Genomic DNA, 23,862 nt, shown 5'->3' on the forward strand with positions numbered 1-23,862 from the left:
TAAGAAACGAATTAGCATAAATCTAAAATTGTTCATAACTAAAAATTATCGATCTTCAAAATAAAAACCACTGTTGTTATCTACATTACAGCGCCAATCAGATTATGTAGGAGATGGGGCACTTATAATGTGGTGACAGCCTCTTTAAGTGATTGTGTCAACACAATGACACAAGCTAAGAGGAACAGATGTAAGCTTTCGAGATGGCTTAGATCTGTAATCTACTCAGGTCCCTGCTATGTGCATGAGCCCTTAAGCAGAACAATCTAATTTTATTACAGCTGCAACGTACATGACCATGCAGAAGCTTGTAACCCACCCCTGTCCCACCTCTTGGCTGCCTTCCACGGGGTCTTTATTTAGAGATTTGAATATATGTGGGACCCACCGCATACAACAGCATTACAAGTGTGTCAAGTAGGCACACAAAACATCTGTTTGGTAGCAGTAAAAAAGATTTCTATCCTTTTATTTTTTGGTGGTGTAGCTGCTGAAGACATAAGCAGACTCTCTCATTGCTCGGGAATTCAAGAAAGTCCGGAAACATATTTCTGCTTGGACTGCTTTTGTCTAGGCTGAAGAACATGGGACACAAGTCTTTATGAGGTGCCGTGGACCCGTGCCTAGTGAGGTAAGGTATTAAATCTAAATCTCCGTACGTTTTCGGTTTCCTATATCACCTATTCTATCCAACAACCCTAATCCCCTATTCAGTCACTGTTGTTTTATATACATACTGCATTGTTACATTTGCTCTATCCTATTATATATATTAATTATAGCAGGGGTTTTTCTCCTCCGCTCCCAGAGGTATGGTCAGCGGCAGACCATGAGATTCAGAGAGACTAAGAACCCAGTATAGCAAAGATTCAAAAATACTAGAACGTATGAATGTATAATATAATATCTTAAGCTAAACAGAGAGACGGCAAATTACATTATTTTGCTGACAGTCAATATGATGCTGCGATAAGGAAGTTGTGGGTGTCATAAGGAAGGTCCTCGCAGAGTTTCACAAAAAAAAAGTGCTAAATAAAACGTCTTTACTTCTTCTTTTTTTTGCATTCTGGGTTTAAGAGCTCTGGGAAATATCATGGGCACAAAAAACTGCTGGAAACCACTGGCCATCATCCCGATGTTTCTGAGTAAGTAAATATTGTTAGAGAATCAATCTCTGTATACATGATTATTACTATTTCATCTCATGCTGATTTATATATTTTTACATACCCTAACCCCACCTATAGTGAAGCTTCACAAACGCTGCACTGCATATCACCAGCATATAAGCGCCTGTTCACATCAGCGTTGCCCTTCCGTTGAGAGGTTCTGTTGGACCTTTCCAACGGGTTAACGCCTAAACGGAAAAGCAAACTGAAACGTTGCTAAAGTCGATTGCGCTATCGGTTACGTCAAAAACAACGGAACCCTGTCACAACGGTGACAAATGGAAACCTTTAGCAACGTTTCCGCCACCATTGATATTAATGGTGATGCAAACAGAAGCTTAGGTTCCCGCTTGAATTTCCATTGAAGAGTTAATCCGACAGAAAGCTCCGAATTTTGTATTGCAGTATATTAGTGCCTGTCTGTGTAAAATGGACAGGTATCTGCTAGGCCATGCCACTGCCTAGCAGGCATAACTAGTGGCAGACCTGGGGGCCTTTATTAGGCCACCCGGTTGCCATAGAAATCACCGACATCCTGCGATCATATCACAGGATGCTGGTGGGATCAGAGGGAGCTCCCTCCCTCTCTCCAAAACCACTCAGATGCAGCGCTCGCTATTGAGCGCCGCACCTGAGGGGTTAAATTGCCGAGATCGATACTGATATTGATCTCGCCCGTTCGAGCAGGGAGATTTAACGGCTCCCTGCTCTATTCCGATGCAGCGCCGTGAAAAGTGTATGCATCGGAATAAAGCCCATTAGTGGCTGCCATGAAAAGGCGTATTGGCGGTCACTAACGGGTTAAACACCAAGCATTATAACAAGGGTTAATAATAAAAATATTAAAATAAAAAAATAAAAATAATATATCATTTTCTGATGATGCATGCCCTTTATTATCAGAGAAGCTTTGAAAAAAAAATGTTATCAATCTTAAAATCTTCCCAAAAATCTAGTCTATATTCTGGTTTTGTTGTCCCTTACTTATTCGCACATAGGTCTCTTTCACATGTCGGTATTCTGGTCAGTATTTTGCTTCAGTATTTGTAAACTAAAACCAGGAGTGGGTCCAAAACTTGGAAGAGGTACAAATCTTTCCATTATACTTTCTCTTTGTTTAGGTTTCACTTCTGTTTTTTTGGCTTATGAATACTGACCAAAATACTGATGAAAATAATGCCGTGTGAAAGTGGCCTTACAGCAATGTGTTACTTAGTTACATAGTTACATAGTTAGTACGGTCAAAAAAAGACACGTCCATCATGTTCAACCAAGGGATGGGAAAAAGGGAAGGGATGAAACGAAATTTCTACACATTGAAATAGGAGTTGATATTTTTTCTTTCTAGGAAATTATCTTTGCCTTTTTTAAAGCCATCTCCTGTCCCTGCTGTGACGGCTCCTGCGGTGACTATTCCATAGATTCACAGTTCTCACAGTAAGGGCAGATTCAGACGAACGTTGCGTTTTTGCGCGCGCAAACAACGCAGCGTTTTGCGCGCGCAAAAAACATTTGACAGCTGCGTGTGTCATCCGTGTATGATGCGCGGCTGCGTGATTTTCGCGCAGCCGCCATCATAGAGATGAGGCTAGTCGACGCCCGTCACTGTCCAAGGTGCTGAAAGAGCTAACTGATCGGCAGTAACTCTTTCAGCACCCTTGACAGTGAATGCCGAACACAATATACAGCAACCTGTTAAAAAAAAAGAAAAAGTTCGTACTTACCGAGAACTTCCCTCCCGGCCGTTGCCTTGGTGACGCGTCCTTGGTGACACGCCTCTCTTGACATCGGGCCCCACCTCCCTGGATGACGTGGCAGTCCATGTGACCGCTGCAGCCTGTGCTTGGCCTGTGATTGGCTGGAGCTGTCACTTGGACTGAATTGTCATCCCGGGAGGTCAGACTGGAGGAAGAAGCCGGGAGTTATCGGTAAGTCAGAACTTCGTTTTTTTTTTACAGGTTCATGTATATTGGGATCGGAAGTCACTGTCCATGGTGCTGAAACAGTTTTTACCCTGACGTCGCGTACCGGAATTTTTTTTGCCGGGTTCGGCCAAAACGAGTTCGGCCGAACCCGGTGAAGTTCGGTTCGGTTGTCCGGGTTCGCTCATCTAAAAAGACACTCCGTTTGGATGTTTGGAAACAGAAAAGCACGTGGTGCTTTTCTGTTTACATTCATCCTTTTGACAGCTGGTGCGCTGTTTCAGTCGGTTCGCACGGAAGTGCTTCCGTGCGACCTGACTTCAATGGGTGCGTGATGCGCAAAATACGCGGAGATATTGAACATGTCGCATTTTTTGCGCAGCTGACAAACGCTGCGCAAAAAGCACGGACTGTCTGTACTGCCCCATAGACTTGTATTGGTCTGTGCGTGGCGCGTGAAAACCACGCGGCCCGCACGGACCGAATACAAGTTCGTGTGAATCCCCCCTAAAGAAGGCTTGTCACCTCTGCAGGTTGAACCTTTTTTTTTCTCCAGACGGAGGGAGTGCCCCCTTGTTTTTTGAGGGGGTTTTACATGGAACAGGATTTCACCATATTTTTTGTATGTGCCATTAATATATTTATGTAAGTTAATCATGTCCCCCCTTAGTCATCTTTTTTCAAGGCTAAATAGGTTTAATTCTTTTAATCTTTCCTCATAACTTAGATTCTCCATGCCCCTTATTAGCTTCGTTGCTCTTCTTTGTATATTTTTCTAACTCCAGGGCATCCTTTCTATGAACTGGAGCCCAGAACTGAACTGCATATTCTAGATGAGGCCTCACTAATGCTTTGTAAAGTGGTAATATTACATCCCTGTCCCGCGAGTCCATGCCTCTTTTAATACAAGACAATATCTTGAAGGCCTTTGAAGCAGCTGATTGACATTGTGCTCTTATTTAGTTTATGATTTACAAGTACACCCAGATCCTTCTCAACAAGTTACTCCCCCAGTGTAGCTCCCCCTAGGACATATGATGCATGCAGATTGTTGGTACCCAGATGCATAACTTTACATTCATCTACATTAAACCTCATTTGCCAAGTGGACGCCCAAACACTTAGTGTGTTCAAATCGGCTTGTAATTTATGAAAATCTTCCATAGACTGAACTATATTACATAGCTTGGTGTCATCTGCAAAAATAGAAATAGTGCTATTAATCCCATCCTCTATATCATTAATAAATAATTTGAGACCCCCACTAATCGCTATAACGAAGCAGCAGAAGCGCTTGTGTGAGCGCTCAGCCGCTTCGTGTCTGTTCGACTTTTTCAGAAATCAATGTATCGGAGTACGGGCTCAATAGAAAGTCTATGAGCCTGTACTCCGATACATTGGCTTACCGGAAAAATATGAACAGATACGAAGCAGCTGAGTGCTCACACGAGCGCTTCTGCTGCTTCGTTATAGCGATTGGTGGGGGTCTCAGTGCTCGGACCCCCACCAATCAAAGCTTCTGACATGTCACTATGACATGTCAGAAGTTTGTCAAACGTTTAGTTACCCTTTAAGAATCCCACATCTGCGTTGCACTGATGCCCATTGATCCTTTCTGTAAAACACTATTTCCATGTGTACTGTATATTCCACTAAACTGACATCTGGTGAATGGGAAGGTCACTTAGTCGCTTCATTAAAGGGGTTGTCCCAAGTGGATAAATGGAGCTATAAAGCTCCCCCATGTAAAAATAAGAATTCTAATTACCTGTCCGTCGTCCAGCGATGTCGTTTTCTTGATATCGTTGATTGAAGTTGCGGTCGGTCCCTCTTTGTATCCTGCTCGTTGCCTAGGTTCCCGGCCACCGCTATTTACCTTTAGCGGTGGCCGCGCATGCGTAATGACATCCTCTGCGTCCGGAGCAGAGAATGTAATTTACTCATGAACGCGCATCTCAGCGCATGCGCAGGAGATGCAAGGAGATGAAGTGGAAGGCACCCGTCGCGAGAAGTCTGCGCTCCGCTAAAGGTAAGTGTGTGTGTGTGTCTGTGTTTGTGTATATATGGGTGTGTTTGTGTATATGTGTTTGTGTATATGTGTTTGTGTATATGTTTGTGTATATGTGTGTGTGTGTTTATGTGTGAGTGTATATATGGGTGTATTTGTGTGTATATGTTTGTGTATATTTTTGTGTTTGTGTATATGTGTGTGTGTGTGTGTTTGTGTGTGTTTGTGTATATGTTTGTGTGTATATGTTTGTGTGTGTGTGTGTTTTTGTATATGTGTGGGTTTGTGTATGTGTTTGTGTATATATGGGTGTGTTTGTGTACATATGTTTGTGTGTATATGTGTATATGTTTGTGTGTATATGTGTGTGTGCTTTTTTGGTGTGTTTATGTGTGTGTGTGTATATATGGGTGTGTTTGTGTATATGTGTGTGTGTATATATGGGTGTGTTTGTGTATATATGGGTGTGTTTGTGTATATGTTTGTGTATATATGGGTTTGTTTGTGTACATGTGTTTGTGTGTATATGTGTGTTTGTGTATATGTTTGTGTGTGTGTTTGTGTGTTTATGTGTGTGTGTTTGTGTATATGTGGGTGTGTTTGTGCATATGTTTGTGTGTATATGTTTGTGTGTTTTTGTATATGTATGTGTGTGTATACGTGTGTGTTTGTGTATATATGGGTGTGTTTGTGCATATGTGTATAGGTTTGTGTGTATATGTTTGTGTGTGTTTTTGTATACGTGTGTGTTTGTGTATATGTATGTGTGTTTGTGTATATATGTGTGTGTGTTTGTGTATATATGTGTGTGTTTGTGTATATATGAGTGTGTTTGTGTATGTTTGTTTGTGTATATATGGGTGTGTTTGTGTACATGTGTTTGTGTATATGTTTGTGTGTATATGTGTGTATGTGTGTGTTTGTGTAATATATGGGTGTGTTTATATGTGTTTGTGTATAAGTTTGTGTGTGGTTGTTTGTGAGTGTGTAGGTGAGTATAAGTATCGGTATTGTTCACATTGATAACTTTTTTTTATGTTGTTGCAGATTTTGATGTACCAATTGGACTACATCTTCGATTCGTTGGATTACTGCGTAGATCTAAGTTTTTTGAAAATTTTAATAAAATGGTTAACAAGGGTTTTGTTGGGGATTTCTTATTTCAATAAAAAAAAATTGTCTTTGTGGTTTTTTTTCAAACTTTATTAGTGCCTAGATAATGGTAGTTGGCTGATTGACAGCGTCCATTATTAAGGCGGTACTTAGTGTTAGCTGGTGCAGAGGCTAGCACTAACCACCCATTATTACCCCAGTACCCACCACCACCAGGGGTGCCGGGAAGAGCTTGATACGATCCAGTACCCGACCATCTGTTGTGATGGTCGGGTACTGGGGCGGCCGTAGGCTGGTATTATGAGGCTGGGAAGGGCCAAAAACAGTGGACCTTCCCACCCTTGTAATGCTAGGCTGCTGCTGCTGTGTTGTATCGGGCTGGTTATAAAAATTTGGGGGACCCCCCACATCGTTTTTTTTTTTAAATTTAACAATAGACGTTGGGTCCCCCACATTTTTAATAACCAGCCATATACAAGGCCGCAGCAGCCTGGCATTACACGGGTGGGAGGGGCCACTGGTTTAGTACATTCCCAGGCTAATAACACTGTGTTGTTTGTGGCTGGTTATGATAAATTGGGTGGAACCCCATGTCTTTTTAATAAAAAAAATAAATAAATAATAAAAAAAAATGACGTGGGGTCCCCCCCATTTTTATAACCAGCCAGATACAACACAGCAGCAGCAGCCTAGCATTACAAGGGTGGGAAGGTCCACTGTTTTTGGCCCTTCCCAGCCTCATAATACCAGCCTGCGGCCACCCCAGAGCCCTACCATCACAACAGATGGTCGGGTACTGGATCTTACCCAGCTCTTCCCGGCACCCCTGGTGGTGGTGGGTACCGGGGTAATAATGGTGTTTAGTGTTAGCCTCTGTACCGGCTAACACTAAGCCTCCCCTTAGTAATGGACCTTGTCACTCAGACAGCGGCCATTACTAAAGTGGTAGTAATAAAACTTGAAAAGAAAAGACAAAGATATAGATAAAATATTTTATTGAAATAAAGCACCCCCAACACAACCCTCATTAACCATTTTATTGATGAAAAAAAAAGCGTCATCTAAGTAGTCCTCGAAACCGACGTAGTCCAAACACCAAACCTGTAAAAGAATCAAAAATATATAAAAAAAAAAGAAAGAAAACATGTCGTAGGCTTAGTTTCACTTTCATGTGTGATACTGACTGTTATACCATGTATAGAAGCCTGCGGCAAAGTTGGCTTAGATACAGGGCACCAGCAGACAGTATCATACATGGCCATACAGACATTTATACAAACAAACATACATACATACATGCAAACATACATGCACATATACACATACAAACATGACAACATACATACATGCAAACATACATACATGCAAACATACCTACATGAAAACACATACATGAAAACATACATGCAAACATACATGCACATATACACATACATGCACATATACACATACAAACATGACAACATACATACAAGCAAACATACATACAAGCAAACATACATACAAGCAAACATACATACATACATACATACATACATACATACATACATACATACATACATACATGCAAACATACATACATGCAAACATACATAAATGCAAACATACATGCATACATACATGCAAACATACATACATGCAAACATACATACATGAAAACATACATGCACATATACACATATATACACACATACAAACATGACAACATACATACATGAAAACATACATACAAACATACATGCACATATACACATACAAACATGACAACATACATACATGAAAACACATACATGAAAACATACACACATACACACATGGCAACATACATACAAGAAAACATACATACATGCAAACATACATACATGAAAACATACATACATACATGAAAACATACATACATGCAAACATACATGCACATATACACATACAAACATGACAACATACATACATGAAAACATACATACAAGCAAACATACATACATGCAAGCAAACATACATACAAGCAAACATACATACATGCAAACATACATACATGCATGCAAACATACATGCACATATACACATACAAACATGACAACATACATACAAGAAAACATACATACATGCAAACATACACACATGCAAACATACATGCAAACATACATGCAAACATACATACATACATGAAAACATACATACATGCAAACATACATACATGCAAACATACATGCACATATACACATACATGCACATATACACATACAAACATGCAAACATACATACATACATACATACATACATACAAGCAAACATACATACATACAAGCAAACATACATACAAGCAAACATACATACAAGCAAACATACATACAAGCAAACATACATATATGCAAACATACATACATGCAAACATACATACATACATACAAGCAAACATACATACAAGCAAACATACATACAAGCAAACATACATACAAGCAAACATACATATATGCAAACATACATACATGCAAACATACATACATGCAAACATACATAAATGCAAACATACATGCAAACATACATACATGCAAACATACATACATGAAAACATACATACATGCAAACATACATGCGCATATACACATACAAACATGACAACATACATACATGAAAACATACATACAAACATACATACATGCAAACATACCTACATGAAAACACATACATGAAAACATACAAACATGACAACATACATACATGAAAACACATACATGAAAACATACACACATACAAACATGACAACATACATACAAGAAAACATACATACATGCAAACATACATACATGAAAACATACATACATACATGAAAACATACATACATGCAAACATACATGCACATATACACATATAAACATGACAACATACATACATACATACATACATGAAAACATACATACAAGCAAACACATACATACATACATACAAGCAAACATACATACATGGAAACATACATACATGCAAACATACATGAAAACATACATGCACATATACACATACAAACATGACAACATACATACAAAAAAACATACATACATACATACATACATACATACATACATGACAACATACATACAAAAATAAACTCACCTAAGACGTTCCCACGAAGAGCTGAAAGGTCCCGTCACTTTTCTTCTCCCATTCACAATAACAGGTCGGTGGGCGCAGATGACGTAATCACGTGTGTCTGATATGATTACGTCATCTGCGCCACAACGCATTGTTACTATGAATGCGTGCGGCGCCAAGAAGAAGGAAGATGGCAAGTGACGGGACCGTTCAGAGCGCCGTTAGAACGTCTTAGGTGATTATTATTTTATTTTATATATTTTTAGTTGTTCGCCGGGTGCTGATGCAGCACCGATGCGGCGGGTACAAAAATGTAGTGACAGGGTGGGGGAGGGAAAAGTGGCTTGCCGAAACGGGGTGAATGTAATGTAATGTAGTGTAGTGTAGTGTAGTGTAGTGTACAGTACATTCACGGTAAGTTCGTCTCAATCGGGCTTACCATGCCCGCTTGAGACGAACATTCTCCCGATGTTGCTAGAACTACAGTATCTAGCAACATCGGGAGCGCGCACACTGCAGAGCGGAGCGGCTTGATTGACATCGAGCCGCTCACGCCCCTTTTTAGAAAAGATAACCAGCACTTGCTGAGTTATCAAGTGTAAAAAAAAGGCACTTAGGAAATGAATTTACATTTTTTTTTAACACCAAATGTTTTAAAATTCATTTCCTGCTTAGAATGTATAAAAAAAAAAAATTTGCGTCAACTTGGGACAACCCCTTTAAGCTGAATTTATTATCAGGTTCATTGAACAGTTTCATTCCATTACAGCAATATGCAACATTTGCAGAGAGAATTATCTTGCTAGAAAAATATTAATGTCTGATTACAGTTCTGCCATTAAGGGATACGCGTGTTTGGCAAATGGCCCATTTACAGTAGTGATGCCAAACTTCTGCGTCTACTATTCTGCTATGTGGCCTAAATTCCAAAGAAAGGCTACCACCCATGGAGTTCTTTTATGGGAGCCACATCCCAACCAATTCCTGTCCACATCATTACCACCACAGCCTCACCTGCAACTTCTTGCCATTCAAAATAGGCAGAGAGTAGTAGGGTTACTACTGTGTGCTGACAGGATTGCACACGAGCCAGATAGACCTGGGGGGGGGGGGGGGGGAAGAGAGTCTGGCCTGTTAGATTTTACCATGCCCAATCTAATGTTCCTCTAAGACATAACCTGCTGCCAGAGGTATTTAAAGGTTACTTATTCCCTTCTCCCTTTTGAATAACATTCGCACCCTGCCAATCTGGTTTTGAAGGAATACAGTAACTACGATATGATGTAACTAGTAACCACGGGGCACCACAAAAAAGCAAAATGGATCTCGAGGTCCAAAAGACAAAGTCGAAAAAAAATGTCTGAGCGAAATCAAAAGCAAAAGAGGTCCTCTGTCACACTCCACTAATACACCACAAAACGATCAACCTTAGGGACTGTCCTCCCTTCAACTCCTACTTGTAGTAAAGGTATAAGTGTTCTTACTCTAGCAGTGCAGAAATATGTTTTTCAGGCCAAACCTACTACCAGTGTTTGCTCCGTTCCGATAAAAAAACAACTGTTTTGCAGTGTATTAGTGCAGTGTGACCGGAGGACCTCTTTTGCTTTTGATGGTTTTGAAGGCATCAGGAGATATAACTGTTGACCGTACGAATGCACTTATGTGTGAGTCCAGCTAGACTCGTACCCTCTACATGCCATAACCCCCATTATAGTTTATGGGAGCTATGAAAACACCTCGCCAATGTACCACCAACACTGTTCAAGCCATTCTTTTCCTTCTCCCTCTGGTATGAACATGAAATCAGGTAACCCAAATATCATGATTGGTGGGATTCTCAGCAGTCATACCCCCAGTAATCAAAACATTATGGCATACGCCATCAATTTTAAATGGTCCGAAAACCCATTTAACAAACCTGTAACCTTTCCAGCCACTGCCTTTCCCGACTTTCTCCTGCACACTCAAATCCTCTCCCCTTCATCCACAGGGAATACTAACTGCCTATCCTCACCGAGGCTACTATAGGAGTGGAGATGGTCCCTTTCAGTTCCTAGGCCACATAATGGTTTCCATTACTACTACCCTGGGGTAAAACCATTGTACAGGGAAGTAAAATTAAAAAAGTGGCTTTTAGGACGCCTTTAGTGGTTGACCCTCTAATGGTCTAAATTTAGGAATATTTCGTTTGGACTTTGGGCCAAAAATAGTGAGCATCATGACAGAGCTTGCCAGAACATGTCTTCATAATGTGGTGATTTTCTATTCTCCCAAATGTACTTTTATTCTTTATTTTTTTTAATAAGAAGCAGGGTGAAGTTGCCAAATTTTTTATTTCTCTACTAATTCCCTGTAGTCAGAAACATATAAAAAGTCTTAGTAAAGTATATCACAAAACGAAAAGATTCCACAGCACTGGACTGCAAGTGGGTGCACGCCTCAATGAGACCTGGTCCGCGGTCCTGGATATCAAGCAGACAAAGAATGGACAGAGGCAGCACTTCCAAAAAGAGCAAGAGCTATTTATTCACCCATGCGACGTTTCAGTCCAACTGGACTTTTTTCAAGCTTGAAAAAAGTCCAGTTGGACTGAAACGTCGCATGGGTGAATAAATAGCTCTTGCTCTTTTTGGAAGTGCTGCCTCTGTCCATTCTATGTCTGCTTAGTAAAGTATATAACTTTTTCTTTTCTGTGTTTACAGACTTTGCTCATTGTAACGGAAAACTTGAGGAAGGATATGGTAAGTTCCCACCAAAAAGATCACTCATTAGCTGTGAAATTTGAATTTAATATTTTGTATAGTACAGGACATTACACAACACCTTGCCATATTTTACCTGATGTTGATGTTGTCTGCCCTTCCCATTAAAAAAAAACCTATCACCTGCCCAAAAAACTCCAGCTGACATTTCAGTTAATTTGCTGGCACCTCACAGATTCTGGCACTTTTTCTGTTTTTTCTTCTAGCCCCCGCCATTCCTGAGATATCGGTGCCGTTAGTTTTGGTGACTGATATGCAAATGAGGCCCTTGACTGTCAAGTGGATGTTGCCCCTTGGTAAGTGAGTAGTGTTAATCTCCCCCTTGACAGTCGAAAGCACAGATGGCATATTGGGCACAAAAACGAATGGCACCCATATCTCAGGAAGGTGGGTACTAGAAGAAAAAATAAAGCGATAGAATCTGTGAGGCGCCGGCAATTTGACTGCCAGCTGCAGTTTTTTGGGAAGGTGAAAGCTACTCTTTTTAAGCAGGACATTGGCTTTATGGTCCCCTCTGAAGAAACATAGCATGCATCATTCCTTTGGTCAGTGCTGACTTCTTTAAAGAGTAACTGTACTTTCTGAACACTTTTGATATCTCAAAGAAACTTATCAGAAGTTTTGATCAGTGCGGGTCCAGGTGCTGAGGCTCCCACCGTCGCTGAACTAAGATGCAGAAGCGCTCGGCTGAGCGTTTTGCATCTTGGACTGAAATCGGCACTCTTCGTAATCCTGAAGACGGTCTCACATAGAACATCTAAGAATCCATCTTCATGCAGACCAAGTACACCCCTCCATGACAACCGTATTCCCTAATGGCAGCGGCCTCTTTCAGCAGGATAATGCGCCCTGCCACACTGCAAAAATTGTTCAAGAATGGCTTGAGGAACATGACCGAGTTCAAGATATTGGCTGGGCCTTCAAATTCCCCAGATCTTAATCCGATGGAGCATTTGTGGGATGTGATGGAAAAACTAGTTCAATTCTTGGGTGCCCTTCCTCAGAACTTACAAGACTTAAAGGATCTGCTGATAACGACTTGTTGCCAGATACCAAAGGACACCTTCAAAGGTCTTGTGAAGTCCATGCTTCAATGGGTCACAACTGTTTTGGTGACACGAACGGGAATTCCACAATATTAGGCAGGTAGTTCTAATGCTATGGCTGAACGTAGTATGGTAATATTGTTTAGTTACTGTAGGGCCACAGGATTATACGAATACCTCCCAACAATTGAGTAACAATTACTCACCTCTCCAAGCTCCAGATATGTCCTGACGAAGAGGTGGCAAATAAAGTTTAATGTATGCACTTTTCAAAGGAAGAGCGACTTTACCCACTATACATCAAATAGTAAAACCTAAGCAAATTAGACATGGAAAAAGACTTGAGGGTATTAGTTGATGGCATTAACAAACGGTGGCCAATAACATTATGGGATGCATAAAAAGGCACATTAGAACATAGTTTTACTAATGTTTACATATTATATTCTACTCCCTGCTATTGGACTTTAAATAAAACGATAATGGTTAACAAAAAAAAATTACATGGTGTTGCAAGGAACGCTGCCTCTGGATCGGAGTATAATTAAGTCAGTGACAAAATTTTATGATGTATGTTTCCATTACCTGGGTGTTAAGGTCCTTCTACACTGGCCCATTTTGGCCATGACTTGAGCGGCGATCAACGAGACAGCTCGTTGATCGGCGCTCATTTGCTGCTTCCACAAAGAGATATGTATGGGGACGAGCACTCGTTACAAAAATCACTCATCCCCATACAGTTCCATCATGTCGGCAGCGGGTCTCCCTGTTTACACGCGGAGATATGCTAGAGACAACTATAATATTTTAGGTTGCGTAAACGATGCAATCAGCCGATGAACGAGGGCAATTATCAGGAATGAGCATTCTGTGAATGCTGGTTTGCCTGATAATTGGCCCGTGTAAAAGGGCCTTAACTGTGCTTTCTGTATCAATGATTTCATCTCTAAATTAAACCGTTCCCCTGATGTTTCTCTCACAAACCCAACCAGATCTGAAGATATTAGAGAAAAGAAGATCTTCAGATGCATGTTTAAAGCTTCGTTCACATCTGCGTCAGAACGGAGCCCCGACTGAAACCACGTTTGTTTCAGTCAGGGTCCCGTTCTGACAGGAAGCTCTGACGGAACGTCAGAATGGGACCCTGACGCAGATGTGAATGAAGCCTAACAATTTCAGCCTGTAGTTACTAGAGATCTGATTCCCTGCCTTCCTTATGTATACGTATAAGACATGTTTTTCCAGTGATTGCTTTGGAAAGCAGGACCTCTTACAAGGGGGACTGTAGTATTGAGCAGTCGTTTTTGTAATATTATATCAGTAGACTTATCCCAGACGACTCAGATCTCTCTTTAATAGGATGGAATGAAGTTCATGCCAAGTAAAAGGGTAATACAACACAGTCTGCTGTGTAAGTGTTAGGCCGGGTTCACACGACTTAATTTCAGACGTAATGGAGGCGTTTTACGCCTCGAATTACGTCTGAAAAAACGGCTCCAATACGTCTGCAAACATCTGCTCATTGCTTTCAATGATCTGTACAATGTACTGTGCCGACGACCTGACATTTTACGCGTCGCTGTCAAAGGACGGTGCGTAAAATTACAGCCTCGCCAAAAGAAGTGCAGGACACTTCTTGGGACGTAATTGGAGCCGTTTTTCATTGACTCCGATGAAGAACAGCTCCAAATTACGTCCGTAAAAGACGCCCTGCAAAACGCGAGTATATGCAATTACGTCTGAAATTCAGGAGCTGTTTTCTCCTGAAAACAACTCCGTAATTTCAGACGTAATTGCAGTTATCGTGTGCACATACCCTTAGGCTGGCTTCACACGAGCATGTTCGGTCCGTAAAGGACGGAACGTATTTCGGCCGCAAGTCCTGGACCGAACACACTGCAGGGAGCCGGGCTCCTAGCATCATAATTATGTACAACGCTAGTAGTCCCTGCCTCGCTGCGTGACAACTGTCCCGTACTGTAATCATGTTTTCAGTACGGGACAGTAGTTCCACGGAGAGGCAGGGACTCCTAGCGTCGTACATAAGTATGATGCTAGGAGCCCGGCTCCCTGCAGTGTGTTCGGTCCGGGACTTGCGGCCGAAATACGTTCCGTCCTTTACGGACGTAACATGCTCGTGTGAACCCAGCCTTAGTTTTGGGAGCTGCAGGTGCAGCACTTAAAAGAGTTTTCAGGGACTATAATATTGATGACCTTTTCTTAGGATACTCCATCGATATTATATCAGTGGGGGTTCGACTTCCAACAACACTACCGATTAGCTGACTCAAGGAGCCTGCGCCACTTCATCAAGCATGGCATCCGCTTTATTGTTTACCAGGCATAGCACTATACATTAAGTGGTTCCTGTGCCTGGTACTGCATCTCGGTTCCATTCAAGCTTCTATACCAGGCACGGCCATTACCAAATGTGTGGCGCTGTGCCTGGCAAACCATAAAGGGGATGCGGCCCTCGCATGGAGTGCCGTAGCTCTTCCAGTCAGCAATAGTTAGTAAAAGAACTTAAAAGTTAGCGGGATGAGTTCGGGAGATGAGTCCATCGGGAACATGCACATTGCGCGCATAAAGCCTAAATCGGTACATCCCGCTTGACTGCGCATGTGTAGTGTACTGTCTACGGCTATATTTGCACAATGTGCATGCGCCCGATGCTGCTGGACTCCTCTAATTAGTTTGCAAATTCCTTTAAAAACGATTGCCAAAACAGACGGTTTTGACGTGGACATGTTTGGTACGCTTAACACCAGGTGCAGAACGACATGCTGATTATTTTAATGGCTCCAAACCTAGTGACCTGTTCCCTTTTTGACTTTTTTTTTCCATAGGGATTAATTGAAGTTGCAATATGCTGCTGTGATTTCATGTGATGCTTGTTTGAGTTCTAGCCGCTATGCAATCTGAGCCTTGTTAAAAGTGACTAAGACATATGACCGCCTGATTCTGTGGGAGTTCTATGTCTATTAGACACCAATGATCTGTTTTGCATTTATAAAAAGTTTGTTGTAATTTTGTTTTGACAAATTAGTTTAGATGATACTCTTTAGTAGGGCTGTATTTCTAAACGGGAACCTAAGGGCAGGTGCCTACAGTGCCAGGACTGGAGTAATGCCACTTAATTTAACTAGCAGCAGCTGCGGGTCACTTAGCTGGCACTCTGGCGGCCATGTGAAAGAGTCTGGACAGGTGCACGTACAGGTTTTACAGCAAAAGCTGCTGTATTAAACATCAGCCGGGTCAAATCCATCAGTGGTGGCCATGGTGTGGGTTTCTAACTGCTCATGTAACAGCTTCAGGGCAGTACTGTGTGTGGTTGAAAGCATGTGTGTATGTATGCATGAATTATAGGCATCTTTGGTGCCGGATTATCAAATATATTGTTGAAGAAAAGTGTATAAAACTCACTTGTAAGGGATTACAGCCTTTGTGAAGTCCAAGATAAGATAATGATACAAAATCTGCTACCTTAGGGGAAGTATCGAATTGTCTAATTATCTCACTGTGCTTTGTCTTCTGCTTCTGGTCTTGTGAAATTTGACGTTATGCCAGGTATGTGCCAGTAAACAAGTATTTCACTATATACACTATATCAGTGGTTCCCAACCGGGGTGCCGCGAGAGCCCTCCAGGTCTGCCGCGACACTCCTCTGATCCACTGTAATGGGGAAAAAAAATACAAATTATATATATATATATATATATATATATATATACATATCTTCTGCTTGTAGCAGACATGACACACGCACGTCTGCTACATGCTCTGACCCCCAACGCTTACTTCGGCCATGCCTGTAGCACACAAGACACACGCACGTCAGCTACAAGTACCGGCAGCCACTTGCCGCCAGAAGAGCCTGCTGACTGAAGGAGAGGACTCTGAGCCAATAAACCTGCTCTATTCCTTCCCCCGCAGTAAGCACACTTTTTTTGTGCTGTTACAATTACATCTCTATGACGTGATTGTAGCAGCGTTCTAGTGTGCTCACTGTGGGGGAAGGAATCAACTTCTGTCTGATTGTCATTTTACCTGGGGCCAGGGGCGTAACTAGGAAAGACTGGGCCCCATAGCAAACTTTTGACTGGGGCCCCCCCTCCCCTGGGTGTCACACAACCCCCCCCTTGTAGATAGTGCCTTTTTTACAGCCCCCCCCTGTAGATAACGCCATACAGCGCCCCCCTCTGTAGATAGCGCCATACATCCCCCTGTAGAGAACGCCATACAGCCCCCCTGTAGATAACGCCATACAGCCCCCTGTAGATAACGCCATACAGCCCCCTGCAGAGAACGCCATACAGCCCCCCCTGTAGAGAACGCCATACAGCCCCCCCTATAGGGAACGCCATACAGCCCCCCCCTGTAGAGAACGCCATACAGCCCCCCCCTGTAGGGAACGCCATACAGCTCCCCCCTGTAGGGAATGCCATACAGCTCCCCCCCTGTAGGGAACGCCATACAGCGTCCCCCCTCCCAAAAAAATGCGACCTACAGTGTGTCCTACAAAATACATGTATCCCCTCTCCACAGGATAGGGGATACATGAGTGATCGCTGGCAGCGATAGGGAGAACGGGGGACTGAAAGTCCCCTGAGCTTCTCCATGACAAACCTCTGACTTCCGGCGTCTGCGCAGCTCAATAAAAATGAAAGGAGCGCTGGTCACGCATGCGCACAAGCACGACCGGCGCTCCATTCATTTCTACGGAGCTGCCGACACAGACCCCGGAAGTCCGAGGTTTGTGATGGAGAACTTCAGGGGACTTTCAGTCCCCCGTTCTCCCTATCAATGCCAGCGATCACACATGTATCCCCTGTCCTGTGGATTACTGCAAATCCACAGAGAAAAGAGGACCAAACGGCGCTGCTCGTGAAGAATGTCAGATGGAGTATAATAAATAATACATTTATTGAGAAGGTCCTGTGGAGAGGGGATACATGTCCTGTGGAGAGGGGATACATGTCCTGTGGATATCCTGTGGAGAGGGGATACATGTCCTGTGGAGAGGGGATACATGTCCTGTGGATATCCTGTGGAGAGGGGATACATGTCCTGTGGAGAGGGGATACATGTCCTGTGGAGAGGGGATACATGTCCTGTGGAGAGGGGATACATGTCCTGTGGAGAGGGGATACATGTCCTGTGGAGAGGGGATACATGTCCTGTGGAGAGGGGATACATGTCCTGGGGAGAGGGGATACATGTCCTGTGGAGATCCTGTGGAGAGGGGATACATGTCTTTTGCTCTCTTTTGCGCCTTCAGGACCAGACACCGTTTAGCCATTTTTAGCATGTGTTAGTTAAATGGCTATAACTTTTTTATTTGTTGGGCTAACGACGTGATTTTTGCTAAGTTTTTTCCGTAGACAATGCCGGTTTCATTTTTTATCGTTTTTATCCTGTGGAGAGGGGATACATGTCCTGTGGAGATCCTGTGGAGAGGGGATACATGTCCTGTGGAGATCCTGTGGAGAGGGGATACATGTCCTGTGGAGAGGGGATACATGTCCTGTGGAGATCCTGTGGAGAGGGGATACATGTCCTGTGGAGATCCTGTGGAGAGGGGATACATGTCCTGTGGAGAGGTGATACATGTCTTTTGCTCTATTTTGCGCCTTCAGGACCAGACACCGTTTAGCCATTTTTAGCACGTGTTAGTTAAATGGCTATAACTTTTTTATTTGTTGGGCTAACGACGTGATTTTTGCTAAGTTTTTTCCGTAGACAATGCCGGTTTCATTTTTTATCGTTTTTATCCTGTGGAGAGGGGATACATGTCCTGTGGAGATCCTGTGGAGAGGGGATACATGTCCTGTGGAGATCCTGTGGAGAGGGGATACATGTCCTGTGGAGAGGGGATACATGTCCTGTGGAGATCCTGTGGAGAGGGGATACATGTCCTGTGGAGATCCTGTGGAGAGGGGATACATGTCCTGTGGAGAGGTGATACATGTCTTTTGCTCTATTTTGCGCCTTCAGGACCAGACACCGTTTAGCCATTTTTAGCACGTGTTAGTTAAATGGCTATAACTTTTTTATTTGTTGGGCTAACGACGTGATTTTTGCTAAGTTTTTTCCGTAGACAATGCAGGTTTCATTTTTTATCGTTTTTATACACACCTTTTTTTGCTATTTTAGAATTTTTATTCATAAAGTTTGAAAATAATAGTAAAAAAAATAAGCTTTTTTACATTTCAGCTATTTTTTTGGGTAATAACATAGTTTATTTGTGACCGTCATTGTCTACCGTAAATTTTAATATATTACATGTCTATATTAGGGTAATTGGGTCAGCGCTAGCGTTACAACAATGATTGGCGGGGGGGGGGAACATTTTTTTTTGGGGGTGGGTATTTTATGTGTATTTATTTATTTCAATTTTTTTTGCACTTTACGTTACTATTTTTTTTATTACTATGGTCTGTCCCCCAAAGGTCAAAGAAGACCTTTTGGGAACTTTATATATATTTTTTCTTTCTTTTACACCATGTTTTTCCACTGTAACTGGAGCTGCACAGCAGCCCCAGTTACAGGGGAAATCAGCCCTCTCATAGTGACGATTGTCACTAACTGGGCTGTGCTGGGTCTGGTAAGACCCAGCAGCAGCCTGCCACTAACGGCAACCGGTGATCATGTGACCTGTCACATGATCACCGGGAGGAATAGAGACAGCGCCGCTGCTGCTGTCTCTATTCCTGTACACAGCGCGCATTCAGCGCTGTGTACAAGTGATCAGAGAAGACAGAAGCAGCGAAAGCCGGAGACCCGACATTCAGCTGCCCGATCGCGCGGGCATCAAGTTAAAACCCGAGCCGTAGAAAGTCTATGGCTCGGGTTTTAAGGACCCTGAAGGTCGGGAACCAGTTAATGGCAGAGCAGGGAAATACCTCCCTGCTCTGCCATAGTGTTCAGTGGCATCCCGCTGTAGCAGCCATAGTGGCTGCTAGCGGAGCCTCCAGCCATGGTGGGGGCCCGTGCCGGCGGGCGACACGGGCCCCCTCATGCCGCGGGCCCCGTAGCAGCCGCTACTGCTGCTACGGCGGTAGTTACGCCACTGCCTGGGGCGGATGATCACTTTACTACTGGGGGGACTGATGGTCATTTTACTGGGGGACTGATGGTCACTTTACTGGAGGGGGCTGATGGTCACTTTACTGTGGGGACTGATGGTCACTTTACTGGAGGGGGCTGATGGTCACTTTACTGGAGGGGAATGAGGCTGATGGTCACTTTACTGGTTGGAGGCTGATGGTCTTTTTTTTATTGAGTGGGGGCTGATTGCCGAAGTGTTTTTTTTTCCTCTGACGTTAATAGGAGGTCGAAAAAATCTGCAGCGCTCAATTGGAGTGCTTTTTTGCCTGCGGGAAAAAAAGCGTCATAACGCTGTCAAATCAAAATCTTCTTGCAGGAATTTCGAGACAGGTTTTTTCTGCTTTATATAAAAAAGGCAGTGTGAACCTATCCTAAAAGTGTAGTGCTTATTTTTAGCTGTGTTTTGTCTTTTGTTTTTTCTAAACAATTTTTGCTAGGGGTGCCCTGAGGATTTTATTTTTTTCCAAGGGTTCCTCAGTGTCCAAAAAGGTAGGGAAACCCTGCAATATATAGGCAAAAGTATTGGGCATTAATATGGAGTTGGTTCCCCTCTGCAGCTAAAACAATTTCCACTCTTCTGGGCAGACTTTCTACAAGATTTTGGAGTGTCGGAGGAAATTTTGGACCGTTTATCCAGAATAACCTTTGTGAGGTCAGAGACTGATGGTGAACGAGAGGGTCTGACTCAGTGGCGTAACTACCGCCGTAGCAGCAGTAGCGGCTGCTACGGGGCCCGCGGCATGAGGGGGCCTGTGTCGCCCGCCGGCACGAGCCCCCATCATGGCCGGAGGCTCCGCTAGCAGCCGTTATGGCTGCTACAGCGCGACACCATTGAACAGTACGGCAGAGCAGGGAGGTATCTCCCCGCTCTGCCATTAAGCAAAAGACATGTATCCCCTATCCACAGGATAGGGGATACATGTGTGATCGCTGGCAGCGATTGGGAGAACGGGGGACTGAAAGTCCCCTGAAGTTCTCCATCACAAACCTCGGACTTCCGGGGTCTGTGTCGGCAGCTCCGTAGAAATGAATGGAGCGCCGGTCCCGCTTGTGCGAATGCGTGACCAGCGCTCCATTCATTTCTAAAGAGCTGCGCAGACGCCGGAAGTCAGAGGTTAGTCATGGAGAACTTGGGGGGACTTTCAGTCCCCCGTTCTCCCTATCGCTGCCAGTGATCACACATGTATCCCCTGTCCTGTGGATAGGGGATACATGTCTTTTATTAGCACAGTGTAGGTCGCATTTTTTTGGGAGGGGGGACGCTGTATGGCGTTACCTACAGGGGGGGGGCTGTATGGCGTTCCCTACAGGGGGGACGACGCTGTATGGCGTTCCCTACAGGGGGGACGCTGTAGGGAGTTCCCTACAGGGGGGCAACGCTGTATGGCGTTCCCTACAGGGGGGGACGCTGTATGGCGTTCCCTACAGGGGGTGGGACACGTTGTATGGCGTTCCCTACAGGGGGATGCTGTATGGGAACGCCATACAGACTCCCTGTAGGTAACGCCATACAGTCCCCCCTGTAGATAACGGCAGACAGCCCCCTCTGTAGGGAACGCCATACAGCCCCCCCGTAGATAACGCCATACAGTCCCCCCTCTAGATAACACCATACAGCCCCCTCTGTAGATAGCGCCATACAGTTCCCCCTGTAGATAGCACCATACAGCCCCCTGTAGATAGCGCCATACAGTTCCCCCTGTAGATAGCGCCATACAGCCCCCCTGTAGATAGCGCCATACAGCCCCCCAGTAGATAGCGCCATACAGCCCCCCTGTAGATAGCGCCATACAGCCCCCCTGTAGATAGCGCCATACAGCCCCCCCTGTAGATAGCGCCATACAGCCCCCCCTGTAGATAGCGCCATACAGCCCCCCCTGTAGCGTTATCTACAGGGGGGCTGTATGGCATTATGAAAAGGGGGGGTTTGTAAAAAAGGCACTATCTACAAGGGGGGGGGTTGTGTGACACCCAGGGGAGGGGGGCCCCAGTCAAAAGTTTGCTATGGGGCCCAGTCTTTCCTAGTTACGCCCCTGGTCTGACTCGCAATCTCTATTCTAGCTCATCTCAAAGTTGTTCAATGAGGTTGAGGTCGGCTTTCTGTACGGGCCAGTTATGTTCTTCCACACCAAACTTGCCCAACCTTGTCTTTATGGACCTTGCTTTGTGCACTGGGGCACATTCATGCTGGGACAAAAAAGCACCTTCCCAAAACTGTTCCCGCAAAGTTGGAAACTACAATAGTCCAGCATTAGAATTTCCCTTCATTGGAACGAAGGGGCCTAGGTTAACCCCTGAAAAACAACCCCTTAGCATTATCCCTTCTCCACCAAACTTTACAGTTGGCACAATGCTGTCAGGCATATCACATTCTCCTGGCATTCACCAAACTTACACTCGTTTATCAAACTGCTAGATGGAGGAGTGTGATTCATCCATCACTCCACAGAACATGTTTTTACTGCTCCAGAGTCCAGTGGCGGCGGCTTTACACCACTCCATCCGACGCTTGGCATTGTGCTACCTGATGTAAGGCTGGCATGCAGCTGCTCGACCATGGAAATCCAAGCCATGAAGCTCTTGCTGCACAGTTTTTGTGTAAATGTTAATGCCAAAGGAGGTTTGGAGCTCTGCAGTAAGCAGAGCGTTGGCGACTTTTCACCCATTAGGGTGAGTAAATACTTACCTAGTAATTTGTAGTAAAAAGTTTTGTATAAAAATTGTGACGTAATTTCTATTAAGCGATGCACCCTAAAGTTTTCTATAGCATTCAAAAGTTTTATGTTACCAGCATCTCTATTCTTAAGGACCCACCATGTCCATACATTACATAGACAACCTATTGATTTCAATAGGCACAATGTAATATATCATTTCCCCTGTGGTAGTGCTTGCCGTCAGGTTCCTCGGCAGATTACAGCGAATCACTGGGGATCCCGGCACCAGGACACCAGGAGATTCTTCAAAAGGCCATTGACAACCACTTTAATCCCTTTCCACCCCAGGCAGTTTTTAGCTTGAATTTTTTAATCCTTACCAAACAAAAGCCATAACTTGTTTTTTCTTTTTTTTTTTCCATCGACATGGAGGGATTGTTTTTTAAAGGACAAGTTGTAGTTTTTAAAATTGGTGCACTGTGTTTTGAGGGGTGGAATGCAAAAAAGCCGCAATTCCGCCATAGTTTTCTTTGTTTCAATTTTACGGTGTTGAACGTGCCATACAAATATGTTATCTTAATTCTGCGGGTCAGTACAATTACGGCGATACCAAATTTATCTCGTGTTTTTTATTTCGTTTTACTACTTTTAGTAAAAATAAAAATTATTTGTTCAAAAAAATTTCACCATATCCTTAAACCCATAATTTTTTTAGATTTAATTGAAAAAATAAAATATATTTTTGAAAATATTTATTAAAATGTATTTTCTTCTTTGTTCCACTAGGGGAATTGACCATGCGAGTGCTTGAATAATATACTGCTATGCTTCTGTATTGCAGTGCATTGTCCCTTTAGCCTTATCCTATTAAGCCCTGCCTCTGACAGGGCTTAATAGGAGTATTAAGATGGCAGACATGGAGGCACTTATTCGGTCCGCGGCTGCCATGACAAACTCATTGGCACTCGCAGTCCCGTTATGGGGGATGATG

At 43.4% G+C, this 23,862-nt stretch overlaps 1 protein-coding gene across 1 annotated transcript in view; it reads left to right on the forward strand.

The window, feature by feature from the left end:
• The first annotated feature begins 1,080 nt into the window (after positions 1 to 1,080).
• Positions 1,081 to 23,862, forward strand: part of TMEM273 (transmembrane protein 273) — a 35,187-nt gene continuing 12,405 nt past the window's right edge. Inside the window, exons 1-2 of the mRNA XM_075842841.1 lie at positions 1,081 to 1,145; positions 12,002 to 12,040. Of these exons, the coding sequence (XP_075698956.1) occupies positions 1,094 to 1,145; positions 12,002 to 12,040 (91 nt within the window). The 5' untranslated portion in view covers positions 1,081 to 1,093. The remainder of the gene's footprint in view (positions 1,146 to 12,001; positions 12,041 to 23,862) is intronic.

Source organism: Rhinoderma darwinii, chromosome 11, assembly GCF_050947455.1.
Source record: "Rhinoderma darwinii isolate aRhiDar2 chromosome 11, aRhiDar2.hap1, whole genome shotgun sequence".
NCBI classification, from domain to species: domain Eukaryota; kingdom Metazoa; phylum Chordata; class Amphibia; order Anura; family Rhinodermatidae; genus Rhinoderma; species Rhinoderma darwinii.